We start from the raw sequence: 17103 nt of genomic DNA, 5'->3' as shown, positions 1-17103 counted from the left end.
TATATTTCTTTTATATCACATATTCTTTAAAATAATATATATATATCATATACTCATCGTTAGGTGTGAATCTCAATTTCTCATTCTCTGCTCATTATTTGAATCATTCAAATTGTAATAGTGATGATTTTATAATTATTATAATATGATTTTACTAATATTTATAAGGTAATAACTATGAAATAATTATTTTTTAAAAAAATGATTCATATATAGATAAAATAAAAAAGAGGTTAGACCTCTTAAATTTACAATCAAAAGATCAGCATCATAGCCAAGACAGTACTAGTTATTAGACACACATACATATGACCAATCACACAATAAACTACATCAAACTCACGACACCACCAACACCAAAACACTATAGCTCCACATGTCCTTACATCACAACATTTACATGTCCATCTACGGGTCATACAAAGTACCACAGATCACAAAACCAATCTCATCTCAAGAACAAAGCCACCGGCAACTACGAAATAATTATTATTATAATATGTCCTATCAATTTAAAATTTAAATCGAGATATAGATGAGATAATAATAAAAATAATATTAAAAGATATTTATATTATTTTATAGAGAGGAATGTTTTTTTATTAAAAAAATCAAAAGAAGAGGCTATTAGAAAATTAGGAGGACAGCTGTTTCGATTTTTGTCTTCATTTAAAAGTATTATAGACATAATATATGAGCTTCTCATCTCCGAGGATAGAAAAACAAAATATCTAACTTTTTCAAAATTTTATCCGCATATTTTAATCCGTGGGAAATAACTATTTCATAAGATAGAATTTGTAGAATCTATCTATCTATAATGTGGAATGCTGCGTCAACCCATATTTTATTGTTTGGGAATATATTCCCCTTTTTATGTCTCGTCCAAGTTAATTATTTGAATCGGGACTAAGCTCATGGCAAATTTCAGTTTGCCCAAAGAGTTTATCGAATTTCTTTTTCTTTCCAGTTGGCCACTTTCTATTGGCTATTCGACTTCAGTCCAGTGAGATATTTTTGTCCCGTTTTGATAATGTGATAAAATTTGGGCCAAAGTGAATTTTTTTTTATCATCTCTTCCTCGCTTGCTTCCCACTTCCCCGTCTATAAAACGACGCCTAAACTTCCTCTTTGGATGCAAATCCTCCGATCCGTCTCAAAGTTCTCGTCTGTACCTGCGAAGAGAGAGATGGAGATCGATTTGACGCCGAGGCTCTCGAAGAAATCGTACGGCGGGGACGGTGGCGCCTACTACGCCTGGTGCAGCGAGGAGCTCCCGATGCTCGGCGCCGCCAGCATTGGGGCGGCGAAGCTCGCGCTGGAGAAGCGCGGATTGGCGCTCCCGAGCTACTCCGACTCCGCCAAGGTTGCCTACGTCCTCCAAGGTGAAACTTCTTGATTCCGTTGTTTTCTCGCCTAATTTTTCCGCTCTGGTTGATTTCTCCGTCATGTTTCGCGAGTAGTGATTAGATTGATCTGTTTGATGTCGGATGAAAAGAATCGATGATTCATTTGTTCTCTGTCGTTCCTGTAAATGCGAGTTCTGTGAACATCCTTTCCCCGCTTCTATTTTCAATATCCAGTTATCGGCAGAGCATGGAGCACACAAACTGTAGACTCAAGACCAATTAGGTTCGTGATAGTTTTGTATTAGGGATGACCTAATATTGATGGATGTAAGCATGTGGATTTAGTGTCATTATTGGATCTGATTGGTTCTGTATTCTTGTTCAAAATTTGCATGCCTAAAAATGCAAGCATGTGTATTCTTGATCCACTACCACTTATTCAGAGTGCTTATTCATTCAATTGGACTCGATTTGCATTCCTCTGACGATTTTAGCCTTTAGATTGTATTTATCGAAAGTTGTTTGTTCGGGTTTCTGTTGTAATACATCTCACTTTCATTTGATCGTGAAAGAGTGAAAGAGATGTTAATTTGACTTTTAGTTGAGTAAACAATTTGTTTATCACCACACTAATCTGATAACTTGCAGTAGTTTCCTCACGATTTTTGATTTAAACAATTAACTGCTAGTTTGTTTTCTCATGTGCATACAAGTAGATAATCAAACTTATTTGAAGACGAGATGATCTTTGCTATTTCATCCCTCTCTATCACTTCAACTGTTGTTTTGTTTTTGAAAAATAATAGCACATAGTGAACCTCAGTTCACGACACAATTGCCTTTCCCTAACTACAGAAACAAAAAAAAAGCCACCGATCACTATGGCATGACAAAATAAAAGAACAATTTCAGTTCAGTATCATAGCTAACAATTTAACTGCTAGGAAGAATCAAATGCAGATATGCATCTAGAAAGCGTTGGAAAGCAATTAAGAAACAACAATAATGGGCAGTCACCATTGAAATTTGCAGTGAAAGTCAGAAACTGTCATCGTATAACTGAACTAACCCAGCACATCGCAGTCAATCATGCCTAATATGTTTTTGATGCAATGAAGTACTTGAATGATCCTAGAAGTCATTTGGCCTAATATGTTTTTGATTGACAGGTAATGGAACTTTTGGGATTGTGCTTCCAGAGGCTACAAAAGAGAAGGTAATTGCGATCAAGAAGGGCGATGCTATTGCCCTTCCTTTTGGAGTTGTGACCTGGTGGTTCAACCCCAATGACACTGAGCTCGTGGTACTCTTCCTCGGAGACACTTCGAAGGGCCACAAGGCTGGGCAATTCACCAATTTCCCCATCACCGGCACCAATGGCATCTTCACGGGTTTCAGTACTGAATTTGTTAGTCGTGCTTGGGACCTAACTGAAGATGAGGCAAAGAACCTTGTCAGCAGCCAAACCAATTCTGGTATCGTCAAGGTTAAGGATGGCCAAGCAATGCCTGAACCTTCACCGAAGGATAGGGAGGGCATAGTCCTCAACTGCGAGGAAGCGCCTCTAGACGTGGACATCAAGAACGGTGGATGTGTTGTAGTCCTGAACACTAAGAATCTTCCCCTGGTCGGACAGGTTGGCCTTGGGGCTGATCTCGTGAGGATCAACGGCCATGCCATGTGTTCCCCTGGATTCTCTTGTGATTCAGCTTACCAGGTGACTTATATCGTTAGAGGCAGCGGCCGCGTTCAGGTGGTCGGGGTCGACGGCAAGTGTGTTCTCCAGACACATGTGAAGGCTGGTTATCTCTTCATCGTGCCAAGGTTCTTTGTTGTATCAAAGATTGCTGATGCTGATGGAATGGAGTGGTTCTCTATCATCTCCACACCTAAGTATATTTCTATCTCAACACTCTCATCTTCCTAAAAGAAACAAACTCGATATCATCTAACATCCACCTGTTTTTATGCAACTTTGTAGCCCTGTGTTCACTCATTTAGCCGGAAAGACTTCTGTGTGGAAGGCGATGTCCTCGGAGGTGTTGCAAGCTGCGTTCAACACCACCCCTGAGCTAGAGAAGCTGTTCAGATCTAAAAGGACTTCTGATGAAATCTTCTTCCCTCCAAATTAAGCTACTAGTTAGTTAGTTTCTTGCGTCCAAATAAAGCTCAGTACAATTTGTGTTAAGCATTATGATAGACATCATTTGGTGTCTTAATCTACCATGAGATAATGCTGGCCATGGTTAAAGCATGAACTTTTAAAAATCTTTGTGCTCTTCATATGATCATAAATTTTACCGTGTGAGGACTGCTGGAGTGGCGGATTGCATGTGCATTTTCTATTTTGTGTAAAACACTTATTTTTTTAGTTTGTCAACATTTGACTTCGTTGAAAATTACAGTCAACAGAAAATCCTTTTTTTAGTTAACGTTTCTTATATAAAAAAAAATTCTTCTGAAAAATATTTTCCTTCTAAATTTCTCGGAAAAATAATCACCAAAGTAAAATAATTTGACCCTAATTATACTCAAAATTTCTTGAATCTATTTTAAAATATCGATCTAATTATGAACCGCGAACCAGACTCTACAACAACGGAAGCGAACCACGAACCGGACCGTCTCTCCAATTCCCACCGGGAACTTGAACCTGAGGCAATGGCGGAAGAAGGTGGCCACTGTGCTCCGCCACGGTCAAATCTTTCAGCGTCGGCCCCGCTTGCATAACCGCCTCCATAAACCGGCCTCTCTTCGGCAGAGGCTTCCTCGCCGCGAGGCTGTCGACCACTGCGGCACCGTGGTCGTAGCCAGCGTCGACGATGACGCCAGAAAAAAGATGCGGCATTGGCAGCAGAAGAAGGAAGCCGCCTGCCTCTTCCTCCGTCAAATTCTTCGTCGTCGGCTCCGGTTGCGCCATCGCCTCCGTTAGTTGGCATCGCTTTGGAAGACGCTTCCTCACGGCGAGGCTATCAATGCCCGCCCCAGAGAAAAGATGCGGCATCGGCGGAGGAGGATTGGTCCACCGGGGGAGCAGGGGAGGAAGAAGGCGGCCACCGCGCTCCGCCGCCATGAAATCTTTCATAGTCGGGCCAGCTTGCAACACCGCCTCCAAGAACCTGCCTTTCTCGGGAAGAGGCTTCTTCTCAACGAGCCTATCGACAACGGCGGTGGCGTGGTCATAGCCGACGTTGACGCCGCCGCCGGAAAAAAGCTGCGGCAATGTCGGAGGATGGTTCCTCCACCGGGGCAGGGGTGGCGGAAGAAGTCGTCCGTCCGGGTCCGCCACCATCAAATCCTTGATCAATGGTCCCGCTTGCACCACAGCCTCCAAGAACCGCCCTTTTTCCGGCAGAGGCTTGTTCGCCGCAAGTCTATCGACCAAGAAGGCAGCATGATCATAACCGCCGATATCGACGGCGCCGCCAGAGAAAAGCTGGGGCATTGCAGGAGGAGGATTCCTCCACTGGGATGGGGAAGGCGGAAGGAATCGGCCGGCGTGCTCCTCGACCGGCAAATCCTTCATCGATGGTCCCGCTTGCAGCACGGTCTCCAAGAACCGACTTGCCTCAAGCCGGGGCTTCTTCCCGGCGAGGCCGACGACACAAGACAAAACCTGCGGAGAATTCTACAGAGGAAACGATGGCTGGAGAAGGCGATCGCCGCTCTCTGCCGCCATCGTTGCCCTCCAAGAACAACAGAGCAACTGCAGTTTTTTTATTTCTATAATTGTTCCATAAAATTATGTATACGGATTACCATATACAACTGTTCTGTAATTAATATATGATATTTAATTTGGTTGTTCTAATTGGATTCTAATTGATATACATTTTTGGAAAAAAATGTAATTAGATTTTTAAACACGTCTACTTGATATTTATAGAACAATTCGAGATCTTTAACCAAAACAAGTTCAAATTTATCAGAAAATCCAATTTCGAAGTAGATAATCATTGCAGTCCAAAGTAATAATTAATTTCCTTACAAGTTATTTGAGTGAATTGAACTTTTTACATCAATTTCATATTGCATCTACCTGTTTGATCCAGCCAATTTACATGGTTGACATTATTGAATTGTTGTCCGTTTTATAAAATATCCGATAAAATATGTTTATTTTAAAGATTTTTTTAGCAACCTATATATAAAATTTCACAATAAAATTGGATAATTCAATAAAAAGAAGACTACGTGTTCATCAACATAATTTTAAATTTATTTATTTATGAGACCACATGCTCCAGCATCATAACCAACAAAAAAGAGAGTTCCTATCATTCTTTAGAGCAAATTAAAACCAGAGTTTAACAGGTTCCAAGCCCCATTCTTAATCACCAGAGTTCATGTATCGAACAAAAACATCATTAAGAAACAAACTAAAACACTATTGCAACAGTCTTCTTTTTTTTGAAAGAAACAAGCAGAATCTTTTGAAGGAATTATTTCAGAAGAGATCTTGCCAAGTGCTCACGAGCTGTTGCAAGGGCTTGAGAAATAGTCTATAAAAGGAGAGATATACCTATCAGTCAAAAACCTAACATAAAACCAAGATAGTATGAATTAATTAGTATGATATTCACCTGCTCAGACAAGGATGTGGCACCGTCAAGACTATTCACTGCTACTTTAGAAGCGATAATGCTTGCTTCGGTTTCGAGTATAATCCTACAAGACACCAGGATGAAATCAGAGTGCTAGATCTGAATCAAAAATTTTGCAAACGCAATTTTACTATACTTTAAGTTCTTAAAATAGGTTCCTTAAAATGTTATCTATGAAGGATGACAAAATCATATCATTTTAAGTTGCATGATAAACAAACGAAGAAACAAACTGTTATTGAAAGATTATGCAAGTCATGACAAGCATAAAGAAGAATCTTACCCTCCATCAACAATTTCATCAAGGCAAAGAAAGATCAAATCCAGGTTTTCAAGTGCTGATCTTTTATCTACATTGTTCCTGGAAAGATGTAATGCAATTAGAGCTGCATATAGTATCAAAATAAATACGATTTTGCATGTTTTACGAGTGACAAAGAAAAAGACTAAGTTGAAGGCCAAGACACCTAAGAAGAATGCCAACTGAATCAAAGAATCCCTGAAGAACTGTTGCTATTATGAGCTCATTCTCATCATCACCCCCAGTAACGAAAAAATGCAAGTCTTGAATGAATTTGTAGACGACAATGTAACCGTCAAGCATTGCTATCTCAGCTGCAAGAGGTCACAATGTTAAATTTGCATCAAATAGAAGAAACAAGTAAAATCTGTCTGACCACAATAAAAATATTCTTATTGCTTGACTTTGAAGGCACCATAAGTTTCTTTCTTTCCATTCAGCTAATACCTTTGACAGGAAGAGTCGCCTCACAAACATGTTCATCAGCGAGAAAGTTAAAGACTTTTGTTTAATTATAAAAAAGAAAAACCATGCAGACACTTACCAACATTAATTCTTTCCTATTTAAGATGTAAATCACACCTATTTCTAACATGGTTACAAAATGACTTAGAAAACAACAGCAAGATTACATGTTCACCATTATTCTAGTCAAAGTTTCTTTTCCAACTATTGGAAAGACAATATTAATCTAGTAAACAATGCATCTCAACCAAACATTTAACCATGAGTAGCAAGTGATCAAAGAAGAATCTGCAGAACTAGCCCATGGAAGAAAGCATGTCTTTTGTTAACCATTATTAACAAACTAGAAAGGCAGCTTCCAAAATTTATAATGAACATTTCACTAATTAAGCAATGACATAATTATAATGCTCAATATTTGAAAGTAAAAAGGATATAACAACAAAAGGTAAGTCCTATAACTCACCAAAAAAAATAACTAGGGAAATAAAACTACCCTGCATCTAGTTAACATTGTTAGCATTTTAAGTAGTTACAAAGTATTATAAAAATATTAAATCTTGTGATTTACATGCATTTAAAAGTTTAAAGCATCAATTATAACGTTAAACCGATAGTACAATTTACCTTCAGTTCTTGCATTTGTTTTAAGTGTCTTGGTAAACACAGATTTCTCAAATGCCAATTTAGCAGCATGTGTAGGCCAATCATCTGTATAGTACTTAACTGCTACTCGTTTCCCCTCAGAATCAAGCAGAAGAACATTCTTAATGGACGGACAAGAATCCTGAAAATAAGAAAGACAGTGGCAGAAAATTGATAAGCAGCTGTTTGAATTGTGTACCAACCATGAGGAACCAATTCATCAAGATAAACACTGGATTAGTTAAACAGTTAATTCAGGTCACTGATGGATGGACATAAAGAGGGAAGCATTTGAAGTGTATGTTAACTATTTTGACAATTCAATCATAAAACACCATGAATCAGGGTAGACATATTAAAGCATCAACAAGAAGTGAAACATAGCTCCTCCACAAATGCTAGTGGATCCCATCTCTATGGTCAATTTGCCAATAAATACCTTCGCATCCAACACAATCTGTAGTTTATAACACACTTATTGATCATTGGAAAAGCAAAAAAGGGAAAAGCGACCTAATAAAACAGGTGTGAGGTAAATTCACTTGAAACCTCCCAGAAGATTATCTACTATGGAGACACCCACAGGAATCATTCAAACACTACATCACCATCAAGGCGCTGATGCATTTTGCATATTGCAGGATCCAAACACCAATGTCCTTGTATAGTTTGTATTATAAGATATATGAGTAAGATCAGGTGTCAATAAATAAAATTTCTTTTTCTGCAATAGATACATATCTAGCCATCAACAGATGCTTGATAATTATTTGCTGAAGCAGAAAAAATTGAATCCAATCCCAACTCGTGAAAGTCGAGTCTCTTCCTGTTTCAATACTGTTCCAGTCTTGATTCAATCAATTTTCCAGTTCTCCTACATAAAACTCTATTGCACGAAAGCAAGTTCCTATTTTTTTAAATTGATCTTCCAAATGCACACTTGATCATCAATTGCATTACAGCATTAACAATAACAGATAATACATATAGGATAATCCCTGATATCAAAATGCAAAAAAAGATGTAAAACACTGTCATCCTAAAATATCCATAAAACCTTCTCTTTTTTTGTTTTTTCAATTCTGCCTCCTGTGTTTGAACTTGAATCTCATTCCTTTTCTTTCCCAGCATCTAGTTTTCTCCCTGATTCCACTATAACTCCGCTTGAACCAGAGACGTTATTCGACAACATCATCGTCCAACACATCTAGATTCTAGACTCGATAATGAAACCGGCCACAAAAGTGACAAGGATCTACCACAACTCGAAAGACAACGGGCGTTTGTCGATAAGCACAACCACAAGGCCACATAACTCGATTAATAAGATCGAGGAACGCACCATGTTCGAGAGGTTCAAGGATCGAAGAGGACGAAGCCGATGAGATCCGATCACCAACAAGCAGCGCTCATCAGCGTCGAGCGAGCACCTGTCCTTTGCCCTCGAACGGTTCTCCCAAGCTCTTACAAACCATGGTCTGTCACCAAATCGGATTCGGGCTCCGTCCAATAAGATCATAAAACCATAACCAGATCCGTCAAGTGGCCGAAATATCAGCCGTCAACTCCTCCACCAATCACCGATCCAACGCGACACGTCCACGTCACAGATCCGTGGCTGAACCCATCAACCAATCAAAACACCTTCTCCCTATATATAGATTTGCGTTGCCGACGTTTTAGCATCTCATTGCTGTGTTCTGCTTTCTCCACTTAATCGACGCTGTCCGCCATGGCGCCAAAGGCCAACAAGAAGCCCGCGGAGAAGATGCCGGCAGAGGACAAGGAGAATAAGGCCGAGAAGGCCCCCGCGGAGAAGAAGCCCAAGGCCGAGAAGCGCATCATCCTCCAAGGACGGTTCTTCCGCCGGCAGGAAGAAAGTAAGAGAAGCAAAGAGAGGGACAGAGACCTACAAAATCTACACTTTCAAGGTGCTCAAGCAGGTGCATCCGGACATCGGCATCTCCAGTAAGGCCATGTCGATCATGAACTCCTTCATCAACGACATCTTCGAGAAGCTGGCCCAGGAAGCCTCCCGCCTCGCTCGCTACAACAAGAAGCCGACGATTACCTCCCGTGAGATCCAGACGTCGGTCCGGTTAGTGCTTCCAGGAGAGCTCGCGAAGCACGCCGTCTCCGAGGGAACTAAGGCGGTGACCAAGTTCACGAGTTCTTAAGTGCCGGTGCTTGCTGTGACGCTGTTATAGTAGGGTTAGAGTTACATGCTCCTATTTTGTCCGGAAAAGGTTCAACTTTTGGTTTGTGTAACACTGCGTTTCTGGTTATAGAAATTACTTCTTTTTTGGCCAATTTTATTCGTCTTTTTTGTTATATAAAAATGATAATCTCAGCTAGTTATGTTGACTCAATTTATTTATGAGGATAACCGATGATTTTATTATGAAATAAGTTAAGGAAAGTTATCAAGAAGAACATAATATATGATCTTACTTATAAAATCAGAGGACATAGAATATTATTTTATAGATTCAAACAATAAAATTTTTTATCCTAAGAGCAACTCCAACCCATCCCAAAAACCCAAATTTCGGGTAAAAATTACACCAATTGCCTCCAACCAATACCCCAAAGTGCATCACCAAATTTGGTGATGCCATTTTTTTTATTTATTTTTTTGTTATTATATTATATAATTAAAAATAAATATAAATATAAAATAATATATATTATTGTATTTAAAAATAAATATAATATATATTATTAAATATCATAAATAAAAATAAATTTATAATTATTATTTTAATTATTAATTATATATTATAAATATATTATTTATTATTTATTATAAATATAAATTAAATGTATATAACACCCTATTTTAATTTTATTATGCATATTTATAATGATTTAATTTATTATAAATTTTATTTATAATATATTTAATATATTTTAATTATAATTATATTTATACATTATTTAATTAATTTTAAAACATATATAATAAAAAATTTAAAAATTTAATATGCATAAATGTAATAAATATTAATTTTAAATATAATAATAAATTATAAATTTATAATTATAAATATTATTAAAAATATTAAAAATAAAAATCATATGTCTTATTAAATATAAATAAAATATTAATTTTAAATATAATAATTATCAAAATTAATTATTAAATTAAAATATATATCATAATTAAATTATGAATAAATGAATAAAAATAAATAGAATATTCCTTTTTGGTGTAAAATGGTGTGAGTAAATTGGAGTTGAAATAGTGTTTGGTGTTGAAATTGCACCATTTTAGGAATGATTATTTAATTATTTATAGGCCACTATTTATTAATTGAAGTTTAACTATAATTTATTATTTTAACATATATCATATTAACTATAGCCATTAATTCGGTCTATTTTTATGAAATATGACAAAGAAAATAATTGATTAAAATGAATATATTTTAGCTAAAATGAAGATTAAAATAAATTTACATCTTTAACATTTATTCATTGTCGATCAATTAATTATATAATTTTTTTTATTAAATATATAAAATATAATTATGAATAATTATATTGATTGTAAATATTGAATATGTTTTTGATATAATAATCATTATGAGAGATTAGAGATGTTCGGTGTAAATAATTTTATCTGAATTAAATGTAAGATATTAATATCTTTAATTTATCTTGAAGAGTGACTATGTAAAATATAATAATTTTTTTAGTATTAATCACTCAATATATTTGTTATCATATGATTTTTTTTTTAAGTATAAATTGGATGTTCCTATTTGATCTTTATGACTTGACTTGAACAAATGAGAAATGTTAGTTGTGGGTAGCGTTGATGGCAACCACATTATAGTTGCCATGACTATCATCCACTTACAGCAGTTCATAAAACTATGTGATTTTTCTTATTTAAATGATGTATCTAACTGCAAGAAAAAAGGATCAGTTCTTGTAAAGAAAGAACATTTAAACAAGTGTTAAGGGATTTGATTTATGAATCGGAAGAGATAATTGATTTTGTAATTGCCCTTCAGACTACAAATATGAAGAATAAGATTGACAAAAAAAATCATGTTTATAATTTTATATTATTCAACCGTTTGAAGGCCTATCTAATCAGTGCTTGTTTCAGAGTCTCTCTAGAATAACATACTTTGCTTTTGTTACTTCACGTTATCATTTATGACTCGCACCAAACTATGCTCCATCGTTCAGCGAAAATATTTTTTTTATTAAAAAATATATCGATAAGTTTTTAATTAACAAAATAATAATATAAAATTATTATTATATTTATGATGCCTTTGGGAGTTAGTTCATACTTAAAAAAAAAATGTTAAGAAAAACTCCATAATCACTGTGTATAATTAAAATAGCAATATAAAACATCATTGTATTTACAAGTTTTTTAAATATTTAATTGATGATGAAAAACGTGATTACTTTCCCGTTAAGCGTCTTTTATGATTAACCTTATAACTTGATGAAAAAAAAAGATAAATCAGACATTGAACGATTTTTTAAATGAATTTTTTTTTATCATAGTTATAGTTATGAGACTCGAATTTTTATCCATTAATTTATCACTCATTACCAACTCAATTACATGCCTAAAAATATTTTTTAATAGTTAATGACTTTTACGTTGGTTAGTCAAATCAGTATTAGAAGCACATTTAGTTCGGTCAAATAACATTTCTTTGAATTAATTAGTCAATTAGCTGTTGATTTGGGTGCTAATAGACAAAACGACATTTAAAAAAAAACACACACATTTTAATAAAGTACTAGAAAATTCTAGATGCTCCCAAATGCAACGGCGAAGAAACGTTGTTCTTTCGCATCTTAATCGGACGGATCGACGTTGCCTGCCACCAGAATCTGCATAAACTTCTCAAGAAATAGTACGCGTTACGCCTCAATCTATCATCAATAACGTTAATAGAGTAGCAGGGCCCACGTCCAGTCATAACGGACGCGGGTGTTCGAACACTACGCCAACCGGCACCAGAATCACTCGTTTCATTTATTAATACAAATATAATAATAATAATAATAATAATAATAATAATAATAATAATAATCTACCGTCATTCTTGACGCGGAACATTGTGACTCCGTAATCGAACCGGCTCCGACGACGAGATAGTCTCCAATAATTAAACCCTTCCAGTTTGAAAACAACCGTTCCTTCCCAGGTCACGGTTCGTTTCTACGGATACCTTCTAAGGATATATTCTTGTTTACAAGATCGTTTGGAGGGGATCCTCAGAGAGACACTCTCTATAACGTCCGTTAGTAACGGATCGAGTGGCTGTGGACACGTCATCGGAACATTCTCGAACCTGGAATCTGCTATATAATCACTCTCTTATTGCCCTCGACCTCACAAACTCTATCGGCATAGTTGGAGTAGTTTCGTTGCTTTTTCGTTTTCCTCAGCGTCTGTCGCCTTTGATCTGCAGAGATAATGGCCGGAAAGGGTGAAGGCCCGGCGATCGGAATAGATCTCGGTACCACCTACTCGTGCGTTGGTGTGTGGCAGCACGATCGGGTCGAGATCATCGCCAACGACCAGGGTAATCGCACGACGCCGTCTTATGTCGCCTTTACCGACACCGAGCGCCTGATCGGCGACGCGGCTAAGAATCAGGTTGCTATGAACCCTATCAACACCGTGTTCGGTACGTATGCTCCACTAGATCTGGATGTTTTGCTTCAGTTGTGTACCTTGTGGTGTACGTTCAAGTGTTTTTGTTGTTAGCAATCTATTTGTTTGGTATTATAGATGTAAATCTAGGTTATGAGCTGTTGGTACTTCGAACATACAGTTATTTCGTAGATCTGCGTTATTATTATGGTATAGTGTATAAATTTTAGATTAGGATCATAAGATTTACGAGATATGGTCGCTTTCTTTCTGTTCCATTGGATCTGGTTACATCTGTTTATAACGTCACTGTTTATAATTTTCTATCCAGGTATGATTTTTTTTTTTAACTTCCATAGAAATTAGTTTGAAGAATTTGAACTCATATGCAACAACAGTAAAGCGAGATTGAAATAATTATCTGAAAAAGTTAAAAGAAATCCTATTGTTTGGTGGCTTACGATTTAGTTTGTACAAATTTGTCCAAGAGGTTTGTTTTCTCTTTCATAATGTTGTGTGCTTGTTTCTACTTTTAGATTTGTTCATACAATAACCATCTATTTAAGGCTAGTATTTGTTATAAATTTATAATCTGGTTGAGTTTCTTTGTGCTAAATGTTTTATTAGACATTTTGCTGGGATGCAATTGTACTTAATTGCTGGTTGATGCTTTATGTGATGCTATTATTATTATTCTATATAAGGCTAATTTGCTAACATTTTGTTCCATGAGATTAAAGTTAGTAACCTTAATTCTACGATTTTATAATCCTAGAGGGAACTTTTCGTAATACTTTTTTTCCCCTTTGAGATGTGGACTTTTGTAAACATCACTGAAGCGTATTTTAAGAATTTGAACTAATATGCAGTAAATTGAGTACTTGAAAGATATTACAGTAGATTGTATATTGGCTTGGAATTAACAACTTTGTTCTGAAGTTTTCTTTTATCTTTCATAATGGATTGTGTTTTCTTTCTCTTAGGTTCATGTTTGAGAATGATACATGGGTTAGTTTTTCTTGTAGAAATAAGCATGCTCAGAGATTTCAGACTTCTGTGAAGAACAACCTGAAATTGAAATTTGATTGAGACACAAAATTGCAATGTATCATTTATTGAGATGGACTACTTGTTGCTAATTTTTTAAAATGTCTGGTGCTTAGGTTAAACATATGTTCTGCCTTTTTCAGGCTTTCTGTAGTAGTTGAGTAACTCAATATTTGTCTGTTCTTACCCTTCAGATGCAAAGCGTTTGATTGGAAGGCGCTACAGTGATGCCTCTGTCCAGAGTGACATCAAGCTTTGGCCTTTCAAGGTCATTGCTGGCCCCGGTGATAAGCCCATGATTGTTGTTAACTACAAAGGGGAGGAGAAGCAGTTTTCAGCCGAAGAGATCTCTTCTATGGTATTAATAAAGATGAAAGAAATTGCTGAAGCCTACTTGGGATCTGTTGTGAAAAATGCTGTTGTCACTGTCCCTGCTTATTTCAATGACTCCCAGCGCCAGGCCACAAAGGATGCTGGTGTCATCTCTGGTCTGAATGTGATGAGGATCATCAATGAGCCCACTGCAGCTGCTATCGCCTATGGACTCGACAAGAAGGCATCCAGTGTGGGTGAGAAGAATGTTCTAATCTTTGATCTTGGTGGTGGTACTTTTGATGTCTCTCTTCTTACAATTGAGGAGGGCATCTTCGAGGTCAAGGCTACTGCCGGTGACACCCATCTGGGAGGTGAGGATTTTGATAACCGCATGGTTAACCATTTCGTGCAAGAGTTCAAGAGGAAGCACAAGAAAGATCTCAGTGGAAATCCTAGGTCACTGAGGAGGCTAAGGACCGCGTGTGAGAGGGCAAAGAGGACACTTTCCTCCACTGCACAAACCACCATCGAGATTGATTCCTTGTACGAAGGCATTGATTTCTACTCTACCATCACAAGGGCCAGATTCGAGGAGCTCAACATGGATCTATTTAGGAAGTGTATGGAGCCCGTCGAGAAGTGTTTGAGAGATGCTAAGATGGACAAGAGCTCTGTCCATGATGTGGTTCTTGTCGGTGGATCCACCAGAATCCCAAAGGTGCAGCAGTTGTTGCAGGACTTCTTCAATGGTAAGGAACTCTGCAAGAGTATCAATCCTGACGAAGCTGTTGCATATGGTGCTGCTGTTCAGGCTGCTATTCTTAGCGGCGAGGGCAATGAGAAGGTGCAGGACCTTCTTCTGTTGGATGTTACTCCTCTTTCCCTTGGATTGGAGACGGCTGGAGGTGTCATGACCGTGTTGATCCCCAGGAACACCACCATTCCAACAAAGAAAGAGCAAGTCTTCTCTACCTATTCAGACAACCAGCCTGGCGTCTTGATTCAGGTGTACGAGGGCGAGAGAACCAGGACTAGAGACAACAATCTGCTTGGAAAATTTGAACTCTCAGGAATCCCACCTGCTCCTCGCGGTGTCCCTCAGATCACAGTTTGCTTCGACATCGATGCCAATGGTATCCTGAACGTGTCTGCCGAGGACAAAACCACCGGGCAGAAGAACAAGATCACCATCACCAACGACAAGGGCAGGCTCAGCAAGGAGGAGATTGAGAAGATGGTGCAGGAAGCGGAGAAATACAAGTCCGAGGACGAAGAGCACAAGAAGAAAGTGGAGGCGAAGAACTCCCTGGAGAACTACGCTTACAACATGAGAAACACCATCAAGGACGACAAGATCGCATCCAAGCTGCCTGCAGCAGACAAGAAAAAAATCGAGGACGCTATCGAGCAGGCGATCCAATGGCTCGATACCAATCAGTTGGCTGAGGCCGATGAGTTCGAAGACAAGATGAAGGAGCTCGAGAGCATTTGCAACCCCATCATTGCTAAGATGTACCAGGGTGGTGAAGTGCCCGGTGGAATGGATGAGGACGAACCTTCTGCTGGTGCCAGCGGTGCGGGTCCGAAGATTGAAGAGGTCGATTAAGCTTAGTAGCTCATCATCATCCTCTTGCGTGTTGTCTGTTATTTTGCTGCCGGTGATTGCTTTACCGAATCTACTTTCATATTGCTGTTATGTTCGAAACTATTTTGAATTGTTGATGGCCTAGCAGTAAACTGTGAACGTTGAACTATGTTCTTTCCCATTTGCATCTCTTAGCAATTAAATTACTATGCTTATCTATCTCACTTGCTAGTTTTGGTTCATTGAGATTCTCTTCCTCTTTCTAGCTGTTTTTTATTTGATTTTTTTCTGGGGTTCCATCATAGCAATAGTTTATATTTTCTCAATAGAATCTTAAAATAAATATTTTTTTTGTAAATATAAATTTTCTTCTTTACGATGCGCGTGTAACTAACGTATACCTTAGATGGCATGAAAGGATGAAGTGGCCTGAACTGATTTAGTAGATATATTGGTATTTTAAAGTGTACTTGCGGATCAACTGTCATGTTCTTGCTCTTGCTCTTTACTTCCTCTAATTCAGGATTTTTAATTTAGGAGACTGTATATTACACAACAACAATAATAAAAAAACTATCTTAAAATAATTATTATACATTGTATATAATTTTTAATAATAAAAATATAATAATTAAAAAAATAAATAAAATATTTAAAATTTAATTAATGTTGTTAAATTGACCAATTGTCTGATCCACTAAAAATATATTATATGACAGACTAGACCGATTCACAATTTTAGTGGATTATGGGTTAACTCATGATTCTTTTAAAAAATAAAAAATTTAAATTTAAAAATTTAAATTGTGATTTAGATAGGATTAAACAATCAATTTAAAATCGAATTGATTAAATTAAATGAATTTTTTTTAAACTAATCGGACTTTTTTAAAAAAATCAAACTTCTCGTGAGGACCCGTGCACTAAGGACATTCCTCTCAGTAACTTAGTTGCACCATCCCTAATCAATCAAACAACTTTTAACTCTTGGTGCCGTGCTCCATTAAATATTACAAATCCCATCATACAAAAATAATGATTACCCATCATTTCCCTTGACATGTCGCTACCACCCATCATGGTCCCTACTTTGAAGACAATGCTGACCCTTCAATTGCATGTCAACGGTGTTGGATTTTAACCACTCCATTCCTTCT

The 17103-nt window shown here is 37.1% G+C and overlaps 3 protein-coding genes and 1 pseudogene across 3 annotated transcripts; 3 read left to right on the top strand and 1 right to left on the bottom strand.

Annotated features, from left to right (window-relative positions):
* The first annotated feature begins 1125 nt into the window (after positions 1-1125).
* Positions 1126-3617, top strand: LOC141848639 (glutelin type-D 1-like). Its single transcript, XM_074736689.1, has 3 exons — positions 1126-1385; positions 2519-3242; positions 3331-3617. Exons 1-3 carry the CDS (start codon positions 1136-1138, stop codon positions 3479-3481), a joined length of 1125 nt encoding a protein of 374 aa, XP_074592790.1. The 5' UTR covers positions 1126-1135; the 3' UTR covers positions 3482-3617.
* Positions 3618-5550: 1933 nt separating this feature from the next.
* On the bottom strand, positions 5551-8831 carry LOC141848713 (coatomer subunit zeta-2-like). The gene is made up of 6 exons (XM_074736756.1): positions 8707-8831; positions 7347-7506; positions 6421-6568; positions 6237-6314; positions 5933-6017; positions 5551-5851 (listed from the first exon to the last, which is right to left on the bottom strand). Exons 1-6 carry the CDS (start codon positions 8707-8709, stop codon positions 5792-5794), a joined length of 534 nt encoding a protein of 177 aa, XP_074592857.1. The 5' UTR covers positions 8710-8831; the 3' UTR covers positions 5551-5791.
* Positions 8832-9096: 265 nt separating this feature from the next.
* LOC141848710 (histone H2B-like) lies at positions 9097-9541 on the top strand (annotated as a pseudogene).
* Positions 9542-12743: 3202 nt separating this feature from the next.
* On the top strand, positions 12744-16115 carry LOC141848383 (heat shock cognate 70 kDa protein 2-like). Its single transcript, XM_074736404.1, has 2 exons — positions 12744-13033; positions 14241-16115. The coding sequence occupies exons 1-2, from the start codon at positions 12820-12822 to the stop codon at positions 15965-15967; spliced, it is 1941 nt and encodes a 646-aa protein (XP_074592505.1). The 5' UTR covers positions 12744-12819; the 3' UTR covers positions 15968-16115.
* The last annotated feature ends 988 nt before the right edge of the window (positions 16116-17103 follow it).

Source organism: Curcuma longa, chromosome 17 (genome assembly GCF_044706935.1).
Source record: "Curcuma longa cultivar G26 ecotype Majalengka, Jawa Barat chromosome 17, ITB_CL_G26_1.1, whole genome shotgun sequence".
In the NCBI taxonomy this organism is placed as follows: Eukaryota; Viridiplantae; Streptophyta; class Magnoliopsida; order Zingiberales; family Zingiberaceae; genus Curcuma; species Curcuma longa.
This window is presented reverse-complemented; position numbering and strand designations above follow the sequence as displayed.

Bases quoted from the DNA above. Each gene is read 5' to 3' on its own strand.
- LOC141848639 (XM_074736689.1), top strand. From the start codon at position 1,136: ATGCAAATCCTCCGATCCGTCTCAAAGTTCTCGTCTGTACCTGCGAAG. The intron at 1,386-2,518 runs GTGAAACTTCTT...TTTGATTGACAG, and splicing joins GGTTGCCTACGTCCTCCAAG to GTAATGGAACTTTTGGGATT. The intron at 3,243-3,330 runs GTATATTTCTAT...GCAACTTTGTAG, and splicing joins TCTATCATCTCCACACCTAA to CCCTGTGTTCACTCATTTAG.
- LOC141848713 (XM_074736756.1), bottom strand. The intron at 6,315-6,420 runs GTGTCTTGGCCT...ACATCTTTCCAG, and splicing joins TCAGTTGGCATTCTTCTTAG to GAACAATGTAGATAAAAGAT. The intron at 5,852-5,932 runs GTGAATATCATA...CTCCTTTTATAG, and splicing joins CCACATCCTTGTCTGAGCAG to ACTATTTCTCAAGCCCTTGC.
- LOC141848383 (XM_074736404.1), top strand. From the start codon at position 12,820: ATGGCCGGAAAGGGTGAAGGCCCGGCGATCGGAATAGATCTCGGTACC. The intron at 13,034-14,240 runs GTACGTATGCTC...CTTACCCTTCAG, and splicing joins CCCTATCAACACCGTGTTCG to ATGCAAAGCGTTTGATTGGA.